Here is a 16,450-nt window from a genome sequence, read left to right on the forward strand (position 1 = left end):
CCGAAGGCCCGACGCTGAGTTTGGAAACCCAGCGAAGGCCGAAGGCCGAGCTCCGCGTAGGGCCGAAGGCCCGGAGCGTCCCATTGGATCGCCCAAGCACGCGAGGCCGAAGGCCGAGCTGCGAGAGTGCGGCCCAAAGCGGAAGTACAACCGCATTACATTTCACCTTTGGAAAACAAATATTCTTTATACTAAAAATAACGGGAAAAATGCATTTATAGAGCGAACCGGTTACAAGTTAACTGTTTTAATAAGCGAAGCGGCGGGCCGAAGGCCCGACGCTGAGCTTCGAAACCCAGCGAAGGCCGAAGGCCGAGCTCCGCGTAGGGCCGAAGGCACGGAGCGTGCCATTGGATCGCCCAAGCACGCGAGGCCGAAGGCCGAGCTGCGAGAGTGCGGCCCAAAGCGGAAGTACAACCGCATTAACTTTCCCCTTTGGAAAACAAATCTTCTTTATATTAATAACAACAAAAATAACGGGAAAAGTTATAAAGCGAACCGGCAACAAGTCAACTGTCTTAATAAGCGGCGCCGGCGGGCCGACGGCCCGACGGCGAAGCGTCGAGGCTAGCGAAGGCCGAAGGCCGAGCTCCGCGTAGGGCCGAAGGCCCGAAGCGTCCCCTTCGAAGTTCGCCAGCGGGGAAGTTGGAGCTTAAACACGACCCAATAGTAAAAGTGTCTTAGACAAGCGAAACGGCGGGCCGGAGGCCGAAGGCCGTAGGCCCGACGTGAGCTTGTCAAGACACTTTTACTATTGGGTCGTGTTTACGCTCCAACTTCCCTTCAACCCCCAAAGTAACTATATTGCGAAGGCCGAAGGCCGAGCTCCGCGTAGGGCCGAAGGCCCGGAGCGTCCCATTGGATCGCCCAAGCACGCGAGGCCGAAGGCCGAGCTGCGGGAGTGCGTGCTCGCACGCGGACCATTCCTTGCAAGCAAAAGTACAATTGCTTTACCTTTTCCCTTTGGAAAACACAAACTTTTACACCTAAACAACAGCAACAACAACAAACACTACAACAACAACACATAAACAACAATATTAATAACAACATACGCAAGGCCGAGTGCATGCTCGCACGCGCAACAAAAGTACAACTGCAACACTTCTTCCCTTTGGAAAACAAACTTTTTCACTCAAACAACGGCACCTACAACAATAACTCATCAACAACAACATCAACAACAGCACCAACTACAAAAACAACAATACCAACTACAGCACCATGCACACCGCGGGGCCCACGGGCCCCGCGCACCAAGCAAAATCTAGTCTTATGTAACTATTTCTATGACTATGCAAGACTTTCATTCTTTCGTGAACATTGATATATTTAAAAAATAGTCCGTTTTGCATATTATTTAATATTTAGGTAAGTACACAGTCACCTGCAAAAAAAAACTGGAAATCGACTAATAATATCAATTGAATCATGATAATGGCAAATATTGAAATCGAATTTTCATGAAACTTTTTGGCAACAATTTATTTTTCTAAATATTAGGTTAGGTTATATTATAGGTACCTACCATGTAATGAATAATGATAGGTATAGCTAATAGACAGCCAGCTGTGCCCTCTCCGGGCCGCAAATATTTTATATCTGCGACCCCAGTGTTTGTCGAGGGTAAACGGTTTTCGCGCCCCTACTACGAGTACGTGCCTAACTTCGAGTTTGGTTGGAGGCAATATTTAAAAATAAAATATGAACATAGTCTTGGCATCTGGCCAGTTTGTTTGAAATTGAAAAAAAAAACGAGTTCGTCTAAGCTAACTTTGTACCTTTGTGGAGAGTCATTATAAACGCCATTTGTTTTATAGGAAGGTTAAATTAGGATCAAATCTAGAAAACGCACAAAAAATACAAGTACAAGTAGTTTTAGTATAGTAGTAGATTCTATTGCTATTGAGATGAAGTCGTTCCAGACGTTTTACTCCTTGAGATCAAAGAGATGTTCTTAGATTTTTCAATTATTTAGGTAGCCTCGATTCGACTATACATTAGCTGTGTCACGTGTCATATTATAAATATTCCTCCTAATTGTCAAAATTTCCAAGCCCTGCCGAAAATTGGTAAACATATTAAAAATAATATTTCACCGTAGAAATTATTCCTTTAAATTTTACCTCTATCTTCCTAAAAGTAGGGGCCACCAGCATCACTTTAAAAATCCCAACTCAGAAGAACACATCACTGTATTTCATTCCTGTCAGTTGTATCTTTTTTCATCTGAACAGACTCGAGATAGGTAAGTAATTGTTTTTGCGGCTAATTCCGCCCCCGTCTTTGGGGTACAGAAATTGCATTTTTATTTAGTTTAGCCGGGGCACGCGATTACTTTTTGATAGGTTCAATCCAATTGTAAAAGGGTTCTGGTTATGAGAGCAGTTAGGCTTATGATTGGAAAATAATGTCATTAAAGTTTATTTAATGTTCTAATGAATAGTGATGACATGAAATTATAATGTTTTAGACATTTTTTACTTCAGTAGGTGCTTATGTTTTCACAGAATATAATTTTAGGCACATACATGCATTCAGGTAAAATTTACCAACAAAATTGTAATCCACCTAGAGTGAAATGAAAAAATGATTTTAATTTTGGACAAAACTCAATGTCGTATTAAATAAAAACAACATAGTTATTTTTTTAATTTTCATGTGTATTTAACAACGTTATGGTATTTAAAGCCATCGTTGTCGAAAACACAAATGTTGGTATTTTTTTTTGTCACAATTTTATCTTCCTTAGGAAAACTTGTTTAAAAACCACTGGTATTCTCAAAATAATAGTTACCTTGCCATGAATTTCCATTTTAAGCCACATATTATATTGATTAGTTAGTTCCCCATAATGCAAAAACAGCTGTTTTTTTTACATTTTTGACTAAATGACGTACGCGGATTTTCAGAGCTATTTCTTTATTTTCGGAGACGGTAGGCTTAACCTTTCGTGAACGTTTGTCAATGCCCGTATATTCAAGATATTTTTAAACAGTTTTACTGACACATTTGAATGCCAGATTTTGTGACTCAAAGGGCCTTCATTTTCTTTAATCGATCTCTCCCAGAAAACTAGCTAATGCTGGTATGTTTCCCTGAACTAGAATTTCTAGCGGTAGTTTTTGCAAAGAAAAAAGACGCAAAAAAAAATTATAAACACACCTTCAGCTCTAACCCGCTTCCACAAAATGTTCCACTATCTTCGCTTTCAGCCATAGGAAAATAGTACTGGAGAAATTACATACAGTTTCGTAACGGTGTGCTTCTAGACTGACCATAATTTGAAAAGAAAGAATCCAATTCTCATGAAACTTACCGGATTAATTGACAAATATATTATATGCTTTAAATTGGCAGTTAGATATAATTTGAGATTTTTTATTTTATTTTTACGTATTCCAAACTTCGTCCAGATTTCACTCCGCATATACGTTACAATCCGTCAACAAACTGCACTCTAGAATAAAAATGTTTATCTACACTTTGTATGCAAATTCTATACAAAATTAACGACTCATTTTCGTTAACCTTGGCAGGTGATAACAATTACCAATTCCACGTACCTACTTATACTTATACTTTTATATCGTAAACACACTTATATCACACCTATGACACCTGTGTACCTGTGCATTTTGAAACGAACTCAAACCTCACATGTTAATTGAAGTGCCAACACCAGCCCCGCCTTCGTCACCGCAAACTACATGTGAGCATGACTACAATGTTCAATGCGGTAAATATGACAAAATAATATATAATTTTACAGCGCACACATGGCTCGTTTTTATCGTTTATCGCCGTGGATAAGACGTTAGTCATATTCTGAAACATAAATATGAAAGTGCGAGAATGATGGATGTTTTATCTACGCTAAAAACATTAGTCAGTTAGTAGCGTACACTACTAATATGAATAAAATTTGAGCAGATTTTGCAATAAGGGCTATAATGATTGCAATCGCAGGTTAACTTTTTCACACGCTTATGCTTAACTTGGTATGATTTTATAGTATCTACGGCAATTGGTCAGTACTCCTAGTGTAACTTTGATCGACATCATAACGTGACGAACGCGTTTGCGTTAAGTCTCATTTTGTATAGGATTTTGAGTTTCCAAAACGTCCCGCTTGGCGCGCTCTTTCGAAATCCAATACAAAATGAGACTAAACGCAAACGCGTACGTCACGTTTGGAAATCGAATTTATTTACACTAGGGGTACAGGTGTATATGGTAGATTTTCTTGACTATAAACAGTTACCAGGTATGCTAGACCACAGAATGCCGTGCTAACAACAAATGCAGTAATTTTCAAACGGAAAAAGTCATGCAATTGTTTATTTTCTTCTCTTTGAATTATTCGATTAAGTTGTTTATTTCAACGATGCTTTTCATGTAAGTACTGCACTTACAAGAAGCAGGGCAGAGATACCACAGTCTGTTGCAGTTACCATAGACAATTTGGTTCTGAATTTTGATGTGTCATATCATGATCATGGTCATCCTAAGTTTTCTCTGGTACGATGTCAGCGAAAAATTTTCAGTGTCATTAAAATTTTAACTTTAATTGTTACAGCGGACTCACTCCTAGGCTCAGGTTCGGACGACGAAGAGGAAGACGAATCCCGCGCAGCGAACAACTCGAGCAGTCCAGCGCACGCGCCGCACCCGGCGCTGCATTCTGAGCTCTCGCATAACGGAGACGCGAAACCGCACGATGACTCGGAGGACCAGGTGGGTACTATGGATGTTGCTGGCATGGTTGAAGGGAACTACAGTTTGACTCTTTTGGACAAACAGAAGTCAAAGTGGTAGGCAGGGACTAACGTATTTTAAGTAAGAGGAGGATGGATAACCCAGGCAGTCCTGTCCAGCGCGCACACCGCATCCGGCACTGTATTCTGAGCTCTCGCATAACGGAGACGCGAAACCGCACGATGACGCAGAAGACCAGGTGGGTACTATGAGTGTTGCTAGCATCTCAACATGTTTTGTCTCTTTCTGACAAACGCAGGTCAAGATGATAGACAAGAACAAACGTGGTTTAAGTAAAAAGATGAAGCTCTACTCACTAACTCACAACACAACGACTCAACCAAAAATGTTATATGCCGGTCTGCCCCACATTTACCTTACGAGCATTTATAACGTTAACAATACCTCCACCATCTCTTCCAAACCTCCCCAGCACCCGACCACATAGTCGCATTCAGTTATTTCTCTTCTCCCAGGGGTCCCTGGACGGCGACCCGGAGACCCGGGACTCCCAGGCCGAGAACAAGTCCCCAGACGACGGCAACGGCGGGTCGAAGAGGAGGGGTCCGAGAACGACGATCAAAGCCAAGCAGTTGGAGATCTTAAAGTCAGCGTTTTCGCAGACGCCGAAGCCGACGAGGCATATAAGGGAACAGCTGGCGAAGGAGACTGGGCTTCCGATGAGGGTTATACAGGTCAGTTTTTATAAATACAGGTTGATTTTCGACCCTTTGAACGCCACGCTTATCATGTCATCGTGAACTTGCAGGAAGGTTGCTACTGGATTGTTGCCGCACGCGTCAGTCGACGTTTTTGGCGGTGAAAAGGTTAAATAGAAATATTTTAATAGTCTGTAGACATTTGGCAATAGACTTATATTGACCGGGATATAGATTGATTACCTATTGTATTGTTTTCATGCTCCCGATATTTCGACGCAGTTACATGGATCTTGTGTTGTGTAGACGGCGCTCGGTCTACTTTCATTCGTGCGCGTCGGCTGCGTTCGCTTTGCACTGGTCGTGTCCACACTTGTTGGTCTATCAAAGCACACTCCACTCACAGTGTCACTACGCGTTTTCGAAGATAAGTCTAGTGTGATTCATTCGAAACTGTTATTTGACAATAGGTCTTGTTCACGTTTGACATGTTGTTAAGAATTCGATAGCTTTTTAGAGCAACTAACTAACTAGCTAGTTTCTCGTACAAAGTCTTAATGACAACTGAAACTAATAAAAATAGACAATAAAAAAAACCATAGACAAAATGTACAATAATAAAAGCCAAAATTTCAACACATCTAAGGTCTGTTTTTTTTTATTCCGTAGACTAAAATGACGTTTCATATGTAAGACATGACATTTCTTAGTACCACATGAAATGTCATTTAAGTCTACGGAATAAAAAGACAGAATATAATTTGAGTGACCCAGGAAACGTAACCATGGCAACCAGAGCAAAAGAAATTGATTCATCCATTACTTACGGATGTAAAATCAACATCATAGGTAGTAGATAAAATAAAACTTTTTACTTATTTATTTTTATTATTGTCATTATATGCAATCAATTCAATCCTCCCAAAAACCAAGAAAAAGAAACACCTAGTAAAGGTTAACAGAACAAGTGCCTTATAGCGATAAGTTCGCCTTTGTACATAGATTTGTTATGTTTGTATTTTTAATCTGTCTTATGTACCTACAATAAAGTTAACATATATACATATAAAAATACCGAATATGTGGACTCAAACGTCAATTACAGAATTGAAAGTGCTCAATCGAATTTGACGTACAAATTGATCAAGTCAACTGCTTTGTGAATTGAAAGTAGTGTGGGTGCACCGCCGTTTATACAGTTCATGAATAGGTATTCAATTCAATATAACAAGTTCTACTGTTACACAGTTTTCGATGAAATGTGACAGCATAGGAAATAACCGTTACATATTATAGAAGTTGAGTATTTTTCTTTCGGCGCGGGTGTTTTGAAAAATCTTGCTGGTTGCAGGTCTTGATGTTTACCCGAATGTCCAAATTTTTAAATACTGACTTACACAACTTAACGCTTAGACTAAAATTTATATTGCAATTTTATTTTATATTATAGTTGCAATTTATATTTAACCTGTTTTTTTTTTTATTTACTTATTGTAAATTTTCTTTATTTTGTGTTTTTAATCAATATTTGTGTTCTTGCTTCCAACGACAACCACGTTTTTCGTGCCATTTTTATTGATAAATATTTATTGATTAATTGTATGTTTACTAAATATATTCCCATATTCATGACATTGATAACAAATAAAATTTGGTAAAACGTTTTTCATGACATTTATAAAAAAAAAAACTTAAGGGGCAGAAAGTTCGTGTTCTTCTCTCACTCTTACTGGGCGTAAGCGTGAGCGAGATGGAATTGCGTGCTCCGCCGCGTGGATATCATGTTTTTTAATTTTGTTTTTCTGTGTGTAACAAAGTAATCTCATAATATTGCTCATTATTAGAAATAATTGTCATATGTTTAGCTTTTGTGCAAGATTAAATTTATTATAATTTTTTAAAGTGAATTTATTAAACATATGTTCGTAATTTTTTTCTATCATTCGAAAGTCAAAAACTCAGAATTCAAAAATCTCTGCAGTCCGTAGAAAAAGGTCTCAAGAATGCTAATTAAATTTATGGCAGCCGTATTGTGATCCAAAAAAGCTATACGAGTTTTTTTAAATCCGTTTTCTGAACCTACTTCACCTTAAGCTTTATTAGTATTAACACTTAATCAAATACCTTAGAACTATAACAAATGACGAGCACTCCGTCATAGCTTTCGCAAATTGAATATCGCAGACGTGATAAATATCCTTATTAACGAACGCACCCGACTCGCAAGTTTTGATTTTGAACGCAGCTTTATTTACGGCGGCGTTTGTCGAATGTCTCATTTTAAAATTGGAATTTTCTAAAAGGACTTAGCTGTTATTTTCCACTTATGGATTAGAATAGTAGCGTCCGGAGCTTGATGCTTGGCAAAATAACTATATATTTTAACAAATGATACGAGTAATAGTGTAAGTAGTTTGAATTGAATTAAGTTTATTTCTGCAAATAATAGATGAAACAAAACAAAATGTGTATCAAATTACTTTTTCCAGATAATAAATACTATTTTGCAAGCTGATTTCAAAAAATAAACAGAGTAATTTTAACCCGTTTGTTGTGAATTTGCTCCAACAACACACATTCTAAAAAGTGACCTTTAAATTTCCTTATAAAACTTTCAAAAGTTCATCAAAACATCTCTACCTATACACATGGAGGCCAATTTACCACGGCACCAGATGTCTCGAGATCCTGTCGGTCACGCTTTTTGCTCCTTCCTCTTTGTTTCAGTTTTTGTCAGTGAGGAAAAAATACGTTTTACTTGAGTGTTTGTAAACGTAGGCGGTAAGAGCGACTACTTGAATAATTAATTTCGTTGAGGATGATAGGAGGAAATGTTGTTCGTTTTGTGTAACAGCTTAATACTAATCTGTATTGTATCTTTGTATGTTCAAGGGTATTTTTTTGTTTTTGATGTGGCAACTTTATCTATGTCAAACAGGGTAACGTCGTTTAGATATGGCAATACTTTTTTTTTTAATAATGAGACTAACATTTTATGGTCATTTGTGTTAGTGAAAATAAGTATAAGTAAAAAAAAAAAAATATTAAATGTTTATCAGACTCAAACTAAAAGTTGTTGTGTAGGTTAGTCATGTCCTAGTCTAGCTATAAATAAGAGGGAAGTTTTCCTAATCAATAATAATGCAAAATAATCATTCGACCTAAGTATTGTGTTTCGATCAATAGTTTCTCGGGTACCTAATTAGCTTCATGCATGAATATTTTTAATTTTTTAAATCATTATTTATATCGGTTTAACACCGAAAAAAAATAAAAATACGTTTAGTAACCTTCACATTATTTTATTAAAAAATATTTTACTATTGAAAATTTTTGAGCGGTTGAAACGCTCATAATTTTTGGCGCGAATTCTACTGAGCCGATGACGTCACAGTTCGGACACAACTGACGTTTGTTACTAATGTTGTTCGTGTATTTCTGCTACTCGACACTAATAATTCGTTTTATTATTTTTAAATACTATGGATGAACCTGAAAACCGGTCTATAGACATTATCTATTGCCAAAGCATACAAAGAAATACAAGTGCAGCTCACAATTTACAATAGCACTCAATATTTTTTCCAATAAAAATTAAATCGAAGTATACAAGAGTAAACCAATTTTGTTTGTAGATATCAATCGATCTGGTAACAAAATACTTCTTACTTTTTGGGCTGGACCATAAGCTTCGGAAGTAAGCAGTAGGTATGAAGCCTGTATATCGCTTATATTCATTAATTTAATGTAAAGTTTTTGATTTAACTAAGTATTTACGAATTTATACACAATATTGAACTTCATATTCTTTAGTCAAACCTTTGCACAAAACTTTTTAAATTGTACTTATAGCATAGACATTTAGACAATTTGCCACTTCTTAAGGCTCGTCCAGACGGGATTATCAAATTGACCAATTTGATCAGAAAATTAATTGGCATGAATCTCATGTATTAAAGTTAACAATACACCATTTTAATCACCAATTTTAGATTTACGATAACATTTAAGCGCTCAATTTTAAAAGAAAAATGTCCCCAAACACACATACTAATGCGTTCTAGGAGACCTAAATGTCGAAATCAATATGATACTCTGGCACAACCAAAATAAAAAAATAGACAGGAGTTGAGTTGTGGTTGAAGATTTTTTATTGATCTCAATGAGATACATGCATGCATTAATTAATTCTATGTTAATTTGCGCCCCTGAGCGACAATTTGATTCTATTTTCTTTTTACATTTTAAAATAAAATAAAAAAATTTAGACATAGACATAGACATAGAATTTTTTTATTTAACACCACATTGAAACATGTTTACAGGCAATACTACAAAACATTACAAGCCTTAAAATGAAACTTAATTAGGCACAAATTTAGACATTGGAGCCTAGTATTTTTTTATAATGTCAATATGTCTTTTTAATTTCCACTTTTTTATAATAGATGGCTCATTTTTATCAATTTATTTAAACTTTGTTATAATATTCAACATGTGTCAAGTATCCAATTGTGTATTGACCCGCATTCTTTTTACGATCGTGAAACATACATTACTTTATGAAATATTTAACTATACATATTTTATTTTATTCTAACCTGCTTGTAATTAATATTTTATAACCTACCGTATAATGTGAAAAATAATTGCATACACGAACAAAATATGGAAATGGCAACATAAAACTGTGTAAGGAAAGATTGCCTACTGAAAAAACCCCATTGTAAACACAACATAACCATGAAACAACAAAGAAAAAAGTGTATTGTAACTTGTAACCGATACCAACATTTAGCACCCACAAACCAAAGACAAATATTGTTCATCCAATAATGTCAAGTATGTTAAGTGGATTCATAAACAACTTTTTTCTTTTTTTGCTGTCATCCGTCAAGTCTCGCCAGATCGCGCGTGTCAAATGCTTCTGCCACCACATGTGGGTCTAGAAAAACCACAATAAAATATTACTAGTCACATGCTATAATAAACCTTCTCTCATACATATTAAGGATGTTGTGACAAGCAATATATTAGTGGTTTTGCTATAACTGTAAAAGTTTTTCTGGTGTAATCCGGTGTTAACTGGCAAGTACCGGTTTGACGCGTTTGAAGGTGCCGCGTATCGAGGTGGGAATCGATTTGGCATAGGTATTTAGCTGTCGTTGACAAATTTAGGCTTCCTTTGGCGGGCCGCGTATGAGGATAATATTTGTAACGGTACCGTATAGAAACGTGCAAACTTGCATCGTCAAGATGATACAAACAGACTAATCTTAGGCCACCATACGCTTGATTTTATTTAAAAAAATCAGTTCTTGCTTCATTGTCGAAACGAATATCTATTTCCATAAAATACGAACCACCTTCCTCTTTCTTCATTATCATTGTGATTCATATATAACAATATTTAACAAAACCTACTTCGTAGTCTTCGTACAACATTTTCATTTACTATAATCATCTGTAGTCAACAAAACTAATTTAATCTTACGTCACGAACGTAAACAGAAGCTGAAAATAAAACTATTACTTCCAAACGAAGCAGGAAGATGTCAAAATAGCAACACGACGCGCCGTCGCCCGACCGCGAAGCGACAAAAAGTCTAAGATATTTTAATAAGTTCATATATCGTAATTTCTCCTGCGTGACGGCCCTGTCGACGAGCGGCGATCCCTTATTGGCTCATATTTTAATTTGACGGCTTGCGATGTTAGTGACAGGCCAGGGTTGTCAGTCTTAGAAATTTTGCCGCGCATATTTTTCTTCTTTTAAAGTTTGCCCTAAGACTTATGTTAATGAGAGAAGTTGTATTTACTCATTCAAGTTTGCATATTTTATATTTTATTGTGTAAGTGAGTATTATTTAAGAATTATTGACGTTATAATAAACATTTATATACCTAGATTAACGAATATTTATTATTGGAGAATAATTTATATTGTAATTAATTAAATACACTGAAATAAACTAACACATACAAATACAAATAATGTGTGTTCTTTTCTGTTTTATGTTTCGTTTTGTACAATAAAGTCTTTTACTACTACTACTACTACTACTACTACTAAACGAAACTAAACGAATGCAACTGCAAATGCGAATGCAACTAAGAGACAAAAAACATGTCCATCAAATGTTAGGTTCTTTCTTTTCAATGGCTCTATATAATTATTAAAAATAAGTTACAAACATTAATCGACATAAAGAACTTGGGTACTTTATTTAAAGACGATCAATCAAAACGCGGGAAGCGTTTCATGTCATTTGTCAAAATTCCCTCCACCTTAAGGGTAACCACCTGTTTGGCAGCACAGTGGTGGGGTAACAAACTATCGCGGTCAAGTGGGAGTCGGACTTAAGCTTCGAGGGTACCGGTAAACTGTAAACTAGGGTAACTTTGAATTGCGAGGAAAAAAAGATTATCAAGTTTTAAACTATGTGGAATTGGTTTCTGAACACTTTCATCAGGTATTTCTATTAAGATTGCCAACCATATAAATTGATGACCAATGCTTCCTCGCAATTTAAAGTAACCACCCCAGTTTACGGTATATACTGTACCGTCACACATGTGTTAGTGAAAATAATATATTTGTTTAAATACGTACGAGTTATGATCACACACTGTTATTAGAGTCAGACCAAGCTACGTTGGCAACGACTTTGATGGCCCAGCCTGTGCAAGTGTTAAGTAAACTTCATAATTTCATAGAAGTTTGACGTTTAAAATAACACTTGCACTGTCTGGGCTATCAAAATCGCTGCCAACTTATCTTGGTCTGACTCTAGTGTCACTATTTTAGGGAAACATCATATAGAGCTAACATTAATTCGGGCGACTGTTTTTTTTCGTCTTTTTTGTCGTGACGATGCGTACTAACTTAAAAATATAACCGATTTCTTATTTTAAAAATAGAGATATAATTTTTAAGTCTCCGCTGGACGGTGTATACATATAATTAGTTATTAGGTCCTATCATTCACCTGGACCTACACAACCCTAAAAAACACCTTGATAAAAATATATTAACAGGTAATGAATTTATAACGATTATTCATAACGATTATTTTCCGTCGTAGTGTCATCAGCGTAGTTACAATTTACAAATTACCTTATTACTCAAGGAATATTCAGGGCTCGTAGGAAATTTGCATTTTTAATGGAGTGCGTAAACATTCATCAACTTTAATTAGGCGATAGTTGTTGCTATAAACTTAGTGGCAAATTGATGTCGTTTTAATTATGATAATCTCTATTAAATTATATTAATAGAGTCAGACCAAACTAAGTTGGCAGCGATTGTGATAGCCTAGCCTGTGTAATTTGTTAGAAGTTTGGCGTTTAAAAAATAACTCTTTGAATGTCTGGGCTGTCAAAATCGCTGCCAACTTATCTTGGTCTGAGTCTATGAGTTGATTTTATACTATAACAATGAAAAATTACAACTAATAATCAAAGCTAAAAATTAATACAAAAAATTTCAACTGTAATATTAATATTATAAATGTAGAAGTTACTCTGTCTGTTACCTCTTCATGCCTATGCTTAACTGCTGAACCGATTTAGATGAAATTTGGTATGGAGATAGTCAATCATATGACGCCGATGGTCCTGAGTTTAAATCCCGGGTAGAACCGAGATTTGTGTGATGAGAACGGATATTTGTTCATGAGTCATGGATGTTTTCTATGTATTTAATTATTTATATTATGTCCAATATTTATTTATTTATAAAGACAAACGTTTATTATCTGTAGCGACTTTATGAATAACGTCAATAGTGTATATAGTCTTGCCAACTATTTTAGCCACTAACTATATAATGAAGTGAAATTAAAAAAATAGTATGCGCGGGATATTAAATCTTTGTACAGTTTTATATTTGCCGGCTTTTTTACTGAAACACAATTCAAAAATAATCTTGACCCGAAAAAAAAAATCTATGGGGCAGGTCGATCAAGTCGCCCAACCCACCGGCTAAAAATTTTTGGCGCCCAATTTTGTTTTTCTTCTGCTTTTCTCTAATCAGAACACGATACCGAATATGCCCTTAAACGGATCCCTACTATTTTTGTTACATCCTGGATAATCACTACACTGAATACATAATATAGTTAAAGATTGGTACACGAAACAACTATCTTGCTTTTTTTAGGCTATTTACTCATTGTACGAGTACACTAATTTTTAAGATAACCGCACCTAACGGTAACAATAGCTCAAACTACCGAATACTTGAGGAAGCTCATGTCACCGCTTGATTGATGTGCGATAAAAACTCGACACGTTATTATGTCACAGTCGGGCTCTGATTAATGTGTGTCTGGCGTCTGCCTTAATGCTCCATGGCTCATGTGTATAGCCGTTAGTCTATGGGGGGATAGTTTAAGATGCAGTTTTGAAAACTTATAAAAAAAAAGTTGTAGCGCTATTTTGGATCACAATACGGCTGCCATAAATTCAATTAGCAATCTTGAGGCCTTTCGAGGGCCTGTATCGATTCGAATTCAGAGATTTTGACTTTGGCTCGAAAAAATCACGAACATAGGTCTAAAATGCACTTAAATTTTTTTAAGAAATTATGCACAAAAGCTTCATTACTTATTTAGGTTTTATAGTAAAAAAAGTATTATTTTAGATGACTCGTAGAAAAAATATTATACACAATAGTGATATGATCAAGCCTTTTCATCTCGTACCTTACTTAGTCAACTCAGCAAACTTCGTTGCCTAAACACGGTACTCGTCTGAAAAGCTCTCGATTACCTATTTATTTAATCTTTATTGCACAATACATCAAGGTTCAACTGGCGGACTTAATGCCTGACGGCATTCTTTACCAGTCAACTAATGGGTTAAATCAGAAAGATTAAGTAGGTGCAGTGTCTTTTAAAGACTACGACCACCACGACGAAGACCACGTGTATTATATCACGATTGTATACGATACTATACCGCAATGTGCAGCCATATACTTAATTATAATATTCAACCTATTAAAGTAGCTATTAGCTATTAAAATTCAAATTAAAACAAACATTTTCTGGTGACATGAAGTACAACAAAGATAACCCTTAAAGAAAAAGTTCACAACCAGCAAAAACAAAGCTCACAATGTAAGCCTAAAATTCCTTTCAGAAGAGACGCCCGCTTCTTCGTACAAACGTAGGCCCCATTTTTCTCTCTAGATATTGATACTATGGAAAATATTTTTAAACAATTTGATGTATAACAACAATATCAACAATAATCAATCGTTTTGTTTGACTTTTTTCGATGGAGCGAAAAAGCTACTATCTCTTAAAATAATTAAAATATCGTAACAAATCGAACGAAGGGGCTTAGCTGTGGTAAATATAGGTATATCAAATTGTATCAAAATATTTCAATGTTAATTATACAGAGAGGAAAATTGGAACTATGTTTGTATGAATAAGTGTTCGTCTACTTTCCTCTTAAGAGGCCTTATTCCTACAGACGAGCGTATTTTGTAAAATGCTTCCTTTTTCATTCAAGATTACGACGTAACTATTAGTATTTATTCAAAAACTGATAACGTACTTAAATAATCGTTTCCTAAACTAGGGGCTCCAACAGTTCAAATTTTCATTTTCTCTTTTAAACCTCTTTTTTAATGAGGTTTATTGGGAGTCTTTTCCAAATTTTGCAGTGAGATGTGGCGTTTCGGTACTCAATTTTGCTATAAACAAGAATCATTTGGTACATGAATGACTACAATTTGATTCAACATATCTCGTACGAGGGGCTGGAATGATTAACAATCGAAGATTCATTTGAAAAAACTGATAAAATACCTTCCGAGTTTTCTTCATTTTTTTGGCGAAAACAGGGTTTTATTATATTTTATTTCCGCAAATTGTACGCATATTTTGCTTTAAAAATAATATTATAGCAAACTGTAACTTTATGTTAACCTATAAAAAAAAAATCGTAACTATGGGACCTACATTGCCGTAAATTTATATTTTTTTAAAACACGTATAAATCACGCAGCAGCGACGCCCGGCTCTCAGTCCGCGCGGAGCGCGCTTAGAGGACGGACCTGTGCTCGATTGTCAGGCATTCGTTGCGATCGTAATCAGCTACGGACTTCCGAGAAGTGCTATATACTGCGATTAGAAAATCTTAATAAAAGTTCATTTTTTACAGTATGCCTAACAGACTCGCTTATTGATGGATTTTCAGTGTTACTTTTTTTTAAATACTAAGTCGGTGGCAAACAAGCATACGGCCCGCATATGTACGTCTTCAACTCCAGAGGAGTTACATGCGCGTTGGCGACCCTAACCCCCTCCCACCCCTCGTTGAGCTCTGGCAACCTTACTCACGGGCAGGACCACAACACTATGAGTAAGGTCTAGTATTATTTGGCTGCGATTTTCTGAAAAACGCATTTTCACTTGAAATTACGTTAGGGTTTGCATTATTATTTTTGACCCGGATGAAGTCCAAGTTCTCATGATGGAGTCAGGAGTTGGTCACCAGAACTCCTAATCTACTAATTATAATCCCATCGTGTTTGGGCTCAAAAGATTTGCCCTGACGAACACCATCGATCTAGATGAGGTCCAGGGTCTCACGATGGAGTCAGGAGTTGGTCACTAGAACTCCTAATCTACTCATTATAATTCCATCGTGTTTCGGCTCAACAGAGTTGCCCTGACGAGCACCTTCAATCTAGATGAGGTCCAGGGTCTCATGATGGAGTCAGGAGCTGGTCACCAGAACTCCTAATCTACTCATCATAACTCCATCGTGTTTGGGTTCAATAGAGTTGCCCTGACGAGCACCATCAATCTAGATGAGGTCCAGGGTCTCATGATGGAGTCAGGAGCTGGTCACCAGAACTCCTAATCTACTCATCATAACTCCATCGTGTTTGGGCTCAATAGATTTGCCCTGATGAACACCATCGATCTAGATGAGGCCCAGGGTCTCATGATGGAGTCAGGAGTTGGTCACCAGAACTCCTAAACTACTCATCATAACCTCATCGTGTTCGGGCT

At 36.4% G+C, this 16,450-nt stretch overlaps 1 protein-coding gene across 1 annotated transcript in view; it reads left to right on the forward strand.

Moving 5' to 3' along the window:
* The window catches only part of LOC133528881 (LIM/homeobox protein Lhx1), a 93,772-nt gene that overhangs the window by 45,615 nt on the left and 31,707 nt on the right, over window positions 1–16,450 (forward strand). The window contains 2 exon segments of the mRNA XM_061866370.1: window positions 4,580–4,737; window positions 5,235–5,453. Coding sequence (XP_061722354.1) covers window positions 4,580–4,737; window positions 5,235–5,453 — 377 coding nt within the window.

The sequence above is a fragment of the Cydia pomonella genome, chromosome 20 (genome assembly GCF_033807575.1).
Source record: "Cydia pomonella isolate Wapato2018A chromosome 20, ilCydPomo1, whole genome shotgun sequence".
Lineage (NCBI taxonomy): Eukaryota > Metazoa > Arthropoda > Insecta > Lepidoptera > Tortricidae > Cydia > Cydia pomonella.